This window comes from Apodemus sylvaticus, chromosome 14, assembly GCF_947179515.1.
Source record: "Apodemus sylvaticus chromosome 14, mApoSyl1.1, whole genome shotgun sequence".
Lineage (NCBI taxonomy): Eukaryota > Metazoa > Chordata > Mammalia > Rodentia > Muridae > Apodemus > Apodemus sylvaticus.
In genome coordinates, this window is record NC_067485.1 from 43,649,339 (window position 1) to 43,657,787 (window position 8,449).

Consider the following 8,449-nt stretch of genomic DNA (forward strand, 5'->3'; position numbering starts at 1 on the left):
AATGGAAAAGGCAAAACCTACAGGTGCCATGTTTGTCATACTTGGGCCTGGGTCTGCAATGCTCAGGCCTGCTAGAGCCCTTCAGTTATAATTTTATAATAGAGAGAAAATCAAGAGAAGGTGGCTGTGTATTTTTGAAACTGTGAAGCTTCTCTGAGAAGGCATTTTTTTCCTCTGACAGTGCTGACTTCATACTTGCTCCTCCCCATGGCTGGGGCTGACTCCTGGGCAAATGTTAATTCTTTGTATTTATTGCATTGTTGTGCCTTGTTCTGGAGCCCCTAAAGAATACCTTGGAGCCAACTCTGATGTATGTAATCATGTTCGGGTCTTTATTCAAATTTGAGCTGGGGCAACACAGTTGTCTCTGCCACAGGAGAAAGGGAAAGTGAAAGCTGAGCTCTCAGCTGGACAAAGCTTTATAGGAACTGAGGAGCAAGTGAGGGGGTTTCAGCCTGGCACGCATTTAATTGTATGACTGTTGTAAGTGGACAGGTGGGTGCTCTGAAGCAAAACCATGAACAATCACAAATGATCTGGAAGTACATCTGAAACGACCAGACTAATCTTTGATTGACTGTTGCTAGGAAGTAGCTAAGGAGTAACTCTGTTGTATGGGCCAAGGACAAGCCATGGGGTTCTTTCTGCTACTTGGGTACAGCTTGGGTTCAGCTATAGGTCAAGTTTCTCTTAAGATAGAGACTAGTCACAAGGTAGAGCAAGTTTGCCTTTCAGTGTCAATACTCTGATTGTGAAAAGGAGGGGCAATTGCTCTTCCTCCAGGACAGTTGACACATCTTGTGCTGTTGGTCTCATTTCATGGCTCCTGGGGGAGCCCATGACAAATAGGAGGTGCAGGGAAGTTCCGTGACCTGATAATCATGGAAGCTCATTGAGAGGATATGAATGTGGACGATTATTAGTTGTTTATTTATTTCTTATGTTATTTATTTATTTATTTATTTATTTATTTATTTCTGCTCCCTGACAATGGTGTCATCTTCAGTGTTTTTTCCAAGTAAGCAAGCGATCCAAAGTCACATGATGGCACTCTCCACAGTGGAGAGGGAGGTGGGCAAGAATCTGTCATTCTGTTTTCTAGACTCCTTAGCCAGACTTAGATTGCCTAGGACAGATTACTCTAAAACTATTACAAATTTATTTTAAAATGCCTTGATTAAGTTAACAATTTGATTAGAATATTAGGAACTGCAGCAGGCTATATATGTCTTAGCATATACACATATGTACTTTTCATCTTTTCATACACACACACACACACACACACACGTATTTTTCATTCATGGAGCAACAGCTGTAAAGAGTATCTAGTGCATTTGTCAGTGTGCTCCTCATCCTTAAGCAATACCGACATCTCTGCTGATCAGGACAAATGGGCGAGAAGAGCAGAGCAGACATATCATATAGTGCTATAGATGAAAGTATCAAGGCAGCGAAACGTCTTAGGTTTAGAATTCAAGGGTGACACTGAGGTGGATTATCTTTTGAGGGTAAGAAGTTTATTAGAAGTGATATTAACAGCAGGCACAGACAGCAGAATGCTGGGTGTCTGAAGAGAGATCTGGCCCAGAGGGGGCAGTGCTGTCCCTTCTTAGGTTTTCTCAGGGAGATGGGTGGGAAGGAGACAGAAATTTCTTTATGTTGCAGTTGGATGTTGTTAGGGTTAAACGGGGTTAGTCATTTCTTGGGGTCCACAGAGAAGGGACACAACAATATAGAAAAATAATTTTCCTTATTTCTAGAACTTGACTATGGGAATTGTCACAGTTTGACCCAAATGGGAAAGCTTGACAAAATGGGAGAGCCATGGTGAACATTAGAACCTATGTAAGAGGATGAAATCAAACTTCCTTGATAAAAACATAAGGAAACAGGTCATGAGAATGAGAACACTGCAGCTCTGATGTCTGAACTGGAACTGTCTGCTAATGTACAGCTGTGGAGGTAGAGGACACACCTGGGATGTCTATACAGGAAGAGATCACTGACCTTCATATGAACCAGTACACAGTGCCATTGACCCACGTGCAAACCCATAAGACTCTGAACGATTATGTCACAAAGACGAGAGGGAGGGAGAAGAGGGAGAAGGTTGAGGGGAAGAGAAAAGAAAACGTTGGAAAAAGAGAGAGGAGAGAGAAGAGGAAGCGGGGGGGGGGGGGGGGACAGAAACTCCTCACCTCATTATCTGTGAGAATGGCACTGAGGAGAGGAAGTTCGGACCCTGATAGGCAGACAGATGGGGTGGGGCAGTAACAGATAATAGACAAAGCAAACGTGCAGTCCAGATACAAAGGCTTTTAGACCTGGTAAGCCTTTTCTCCTGCCAGGAAGGTGCCCTGCCTGTGACTGGTCTCAGAAGCTAGAGGTTAGATCAGGAAGTGTTTACCCCATCAGCCTCCCTTTCTTTCTTCAAACTGACAAAGCTAAAGTAGGAGAGAAGGAGCCCTCAAAGATCTTGACCACAGTCAGCTCTCAAGCAGACACTGGGCTTCAGCTTCCCAGGTCCCCTTTTGCTTTGCAGAGGGACTGTCCCTGTGTGTCCTCACAGTTTGTGTGTTACTTCATCCCTAGTGAAAGCCTTTCTCCATTCTGTCCTGTTTCTCTCTTCTGTGTTGGATAGTCTTTTCCCATCTCTACATTTTTTTAACTGTCAGAGAAAATGAGCTCTAGACAGTCATGTGATGACTGAAGAAACTCCATTTTATGCTGGGCATTGGCCATGGTACCCATTAGCAGTTTTCTCTGACTGCAGACCCTGGAAGATAAGTTCTCAGTACCCAGACTCAGTAACCTGCATGCCAACACTCACAGACTATTCTGAGGTTGCCATAGCTACATCAACTTGGAGAACAGAGCAGCTATTACCTTACTCAGGAAGATGCTTGAGGTCTTCATGCATTTTTGCCTTTAAATGTCCTTCCCTTGCCTACATCCCATGGTATTCTCAAGTTTGGCTCAAAGACTGTTGTTTGGGTAGTAGCTTTAATAAATTGTAGTCTGTACTGCATCTGAGGCCTTCCCAGGGGTCACAAACTCTATAACAGTAACAGTAGCATAGTTCAACATCCATAATGCATTGCAACTTCAGATCTGATCATGCTACTGACTTCTATGATAAGATAGACACATTTGTAGTTTATTAGAAAGTTAGAGATTGAAAAAAGGAATAAACAGGCAAAACTTGTCAAGTAGTCTATGGTTGAAAGTTTCTCCAAGGGGTGGTTCTGGGACTGATGCTGACAACGGAGATGATGGCAAGATGACAGGTAGAACAGGTAGAAAGGTTCAAAGACATCTTTCCCAGGTAAACTATGCTTTCACAAATATTTCCCAAAATTTTCTAAAAGAAAAAGAACCTATAGTTACATCTCTGATCCACTGAGTACACAGAGGTAGAGAGCAGAGTTGTGCTTCTCTTGGACAGGGAGGTGGGGAGTAGGTCAGCTGTTGGTCTCAGGTACAAGGATGCCCATAGGTAGTCGTACACACATGGTGACTGTGGTGTGCATTGTGGTGTGCACTAGGCATTCACTGCAAGTTCAGGGGCATACACTTTACCCAGGAAATGAGATCAAAGGGCATGGATATGTAAATTTAGGTCATCTGGGAAATTTCAGATTCATATACTATATGTTCATATATATATAATATATATATACACTATATATTCATATACTGTATTCTATTCAAATACTTTATGTATTTGAATAGAAACTTAATATCCTATGTTTCTTTCTCCATTCAAGGAGTTTATAATAGTTCAGGAGAAAAGGGACATGTGAGAGACATATCATTAAATCATTCATTATACCAAATGTCATATCTAGTGCACCTTGATACTTATACCAATAGATAGCATTGACCCACATATTTTTTCTCTTCCATAAAAAACAATACAGAAGACCATTCCACCCTGGGATCCACCTATTGTGCAGATACCAAATCCAGATACTATTGCTGATGTGAAGAAGTGCTTGCTGACAGGAGCCCGGTATGACTGTCCTCTGAGAAGCTCTTCCAGTACCTGACTTAGACAGATACAGATACTCACAGGCACTCATTGGCCTGAGCATGGGGATCCTAATGAAAGAGTTAGGGAAAGGACTGAAGGAGCTTAAGAGGGTTGTAACCTCATAGCAAGAACAGCAATATCAATTAACTGGACTCCATAGAGCTCCCAGGGACTAAACTACCAGCCAAAGTGTATACCTGGGTGGGTCCACGGCTCCTCCTCCACATGTAGCAGAGGATTGCCTTATCTGGCAGCAATGGGAGTGAGGCCCTTGGTCCTGTGGAGGCTTGATGCTCCAGCATACAGGGATGCTGTATGTGTGAGCCAGGAATGGGTGGGTGGCTGGGGGAGCACCTTCTTAGAGGCAAAGGGGAGGGCACATGAAGTGGGGGGGGGTTCATGAAAAGAAGACTGGGAAGGAGGACAACATTTGAAATGTAAATAAATAAAATAATTAATAAAAATAAATCAATAAAGACTTCTGAAATGTTAATTGTTTTACAAGTGATGTTTGTAATCGCATACCTATGAAATGTTATCTGAATGATAATTTGGACTCAATCTCCCTACTACAATTTAAAAACAAAAACAAAACTATATCAATTGAATGCTAATTATATATTGCTTTTATTATTATTATTATTATTAATTATTTGTTTTTGGAGATAGGGTTTCTCTGTAGCCCTGGCTGTCCTGGAACTCACTCTGTAGACCAGGCTGGCCTTGAACTCAGGAATCTGCCTGCCTCTGCCTCCCAAGTGCTGGGATTAAAGGCGTGTGCTACCACTGTCTGGCTGCGCCACCACTGTCCGGTGCTTTTATTTTTAATAATACAAAATAAATTACAGAAAATAAAATGGCCTTAGACAGAAATGTCCCATGAGTCACTGGCCTCTTATTCTCACCCACATTCCTAATTTCCTAAGAAAGATGGAGGAACACACTGTCTTAATACAGAGCATTTGAGAGATAGCCCTTCTCCCAGTCATGCATTTAGCTAAGAACACTATGGAAAAAGCGACTCTTTTAGTTAGGATTCTCTAGAGGAACAGAACCAAAGGGATGAAAAATATTATATATATGATATGATAAATGATAAATATGTGCATATGTAATATTTTATTAAATCAGCTTTAAATTAGTAACAAGAGCTAAATCACAGAGGAGATGGTGAGCCTCAGTATTTTACTCGGTCCTTGAGCCTGTGAGCCACACTTGGAGTAGACTCATCATAGCTGTCTCTCACTGGAGGCCATAACTGGCAGATAGTCCACAGGCATGTGCCTCAGTAGTCCCAATGTTCCTTCAGAAGCCTGGAAGTTCCCTAGAGAGCCACTGTTTCTGCTCTCAGTAAAGGAATCAGCCCCAGCATCAGGCACAGAACAAATCAACTCAGAGGCAGGAGGGAAGGCAAGCAAGCCTGAGGCAGGATGGTCTTCCCTCTGACACACACTTTGTACCTGGGCTGTGATATTTACAGGCCACCCACAGTCAGGTGGGTCTTCCCACATCAATTAAGACAGAACAATTCTTCAGGTGAGATGCCCCACTCAGGTGATTCTAACTTGTTACAAGTTGCCAGAGAATCTAACCACAATAGTGGTCTTCAATCTATATTATAAAACATTAAGAATCTAGTTTATCTTAGCAAAAAAAGCAGCATTTCAGACACCTGCAGCCTGGCCTATCTTTTGCTTTAGTCTTAAGCGTTTCACTCTTGGATCAGGGAAGGAGTTCAGACAGCCCTGGCCCAGTAGTCAGCTGTAGGGAATGCAGTTCAACCCCTCTCCCTGAAAGAACTGTTTGAATTTTCCTGTTTATTCTGGGGAGGAACTGCAGTGGCTAAAAATTGGCAGCTTTGGTGAACAGCCCTTTATGGCTCTGCACCCCTTCAGGAGAGGCTCTCACACAGTTCAGAGCAGTCAGGAGTCTTCCTGGGTTGACTGAAGTATTGTGTTTTGAGGATGCAGGGTGGATGCAATTTCTGGAAGCTTTGTGTCCTCCATGGATAGATGCTGTGAGTTTGTGGCAGCATCAGTGTCCTTCTGCTTAACAAGGATGCAAAACCTTGGCTTCACCAAGCAGATCCCCAGTGCTTCCTTGTCACTGTGGATTCCCTTGTCTGTGGGCCAACAGGGTACACCTGCATAGCATAAGGAAACATGAAGTCTAGGATTTAGTGGGCAAGAAGGGCTAGTGAACTCTGGGATGTTAAGTATAGGCCTCTGTGAGTGACTGGGAGCCAGAGGCGGAAAGTTGAATGTTAACAATCTGTCAGAGAGGTTTTTACACATCAGTGTGCTGGTGAAGCCTGGCCAGGAGCGTGGTCTCCAGACCTGCCATGGCACCATGTGACAGAGGCTGTTTCCCAGGCTCTATTGTGTTACTTCAAGGTCTAATTTGGTTATAAGTGTCGTTCTGCATCAACACTAGATTTCTTAGCAGTTTTTTAACCTAGCTCTGTGATATAGTTATTGACCCCGAGTGTCCTGCTTCGGTGACTTCACTTGTGTCACTGTCTTCACTCTGCCCTGAAAACTCAGCTCAGATAAGTCACCTCCTCATGTCCAGCTACCTTATCTTTCCGTCATGCTCTGGCTTTGGGGTAAAAACGGAAATAATGATTTCTGTCAGTATATCATTACCTAAAGTAACATTCCCAGTGCTAATGACAAGCTAAAAGTCATATGGCAGGGATGGTGGAATGAGAAAATGGTAAGTATCTGCTGTCCACCTTCCTAAAAACCTGAACTTAAGAGGGGGAGGGGTGTCAGACTTCTGAAGAAAATGAAATGTATTATTATACTGTTTAATTTAATGCTGTGATACACTAGAACACTATGGTAAATGTCAGCTTTGAGGGGGAATGCCTGTGATCCCAGCATTGGACATCCCAATGCACCTCAATTTCAGCCTGTGTTACCTACAAGCCACCATGTCAGCCTATGCTATATAGCAAACATGTTCCCATATCTAAAATTCACTATGGGAACCCAACATACAATGCATACACCTTTAACTCAAAGAGAATAGATATAGAACATATTTTCTACACTTTTTAGTGGGCATGCAAGACATTAGGAACATGGACTTCTCTGCTGATCAGAACATAGGGGCTGAAACTAGCATAACCAAGTTCTAAAAATACTTTAATATTTAGTAATCTAGAATCATGTGTCACTGTGAAACCTGTGTAGAAGGAGAGAATGAAATCTACCCAATAGAAGAAAAGAAAGCAGGTCATAAGAATGAGAACACTCCATGTAGCTCTGATTTCTGGAGGGGAGTTGCTTGCAGACCTGGAGCTGTAAAGGTAGAGGACACGCTTGTGATGTTTATACAGATGGAGAGCCATGGACCCACTGCTCCAGCCCATCAGACTCTGAAAGATGACATCACGAAGAGTCATGAGAGAGAGGAAAAGCCACTTGATGATGTGTCTGGATGGTAGCATATAGCAGTGGGCAATGAACTTTGCAGCTACAGACCTGTTCAAGTCACTGCCTGCTTTGATGTACGAGAGCAAGTTAGAGCTTATGAGAACATTAACAATCCAAAAAAGAAGGAGAAAGGGAAGAACTTGGCATGATGTCTGTGGTTTGAGCTTTGTCCAAAGGGTGATCCTGGGACTGATGGTGACAGCCTGGACCACGCTGAGGAGACAGGTGGTGCAGATGGAAAGGCCCCGTGCCATCCTTGCTAGGTAAACCATAGCTTTGCAGCCGATATCTCCTAGGAAGTTCCTGAAATAAAACACTGTGACTATATCTGTGACTCCTGTGCTGCAAATAATGATCAGATTAGAAAATGCCAAGTGGATGATAATAAGGTCTATTGGCCTTTTCTCAGTCCCCAAGGCAGAAGTGTACACATATCTCACAAATACTAGGATATTTCCTACAATTCCAGGTCCAGCTAGAGAAAGGAAGACTAGTGCCTGTGTAATGTCATTCCACTTCATCTTCTGATTTTATGTACACCACTAGGAAAAATCACCTAAGAAACACACATAATACTTTCTCTGGTTATTCTGATGAAAAGAATGGTCTCAACTATGTAAACACACATATTTACTTTATGAGGCCTGATTTTAGTTTGTTATTCTTTTTTCATTTTTTCGTTTCTTTGTTTGTATTGTTCTGTTTTCAGGTTGTTCTTTTCCCCTCCATTCCCATAGCAATGATGATGGCTACAATGAGGGCATAAACCTGATTGTTTCCTGCCTTTTGCGATGATCCTTTTTCATCCCTCAAGTTCATATAACTGTGCTCTTCCCAGACAAAAAGCTTAATGCATGACGTCGCTTTGGCACTTCTCAGTCCTGAGCACTGGTCTGGCGGGTTCCTTCCTCTTCCTTCTTCTCCAACCCAGTGAGATCTCAGGCTACTGGACTGTGTTGTGTTTCATCCTGAT

General features: G+C 42.7%; 1 protein-coding gene across 1 annotated transcript; it reads right to left on the reverse strand.

Annotated features, from left to right (window-relative positions):
* Positions 1-7,094: 7,094 nt before the first annotated feature.
* Positions 7,095-7,997, reverse strand: LOC127664430 (putative vomeronasal receptor-like protein 4). The gene has a single exon (XM_052156408.1). The coding sequence runs from the start codon at positions 7,995-7,997 to the stop codon at positions 7,095-7,097; it is 903 nt and encodes a 300-aa protein (XP_052012368.1).
* Positions 7,998-8,449: the final 452 nt, after the last annotated feature.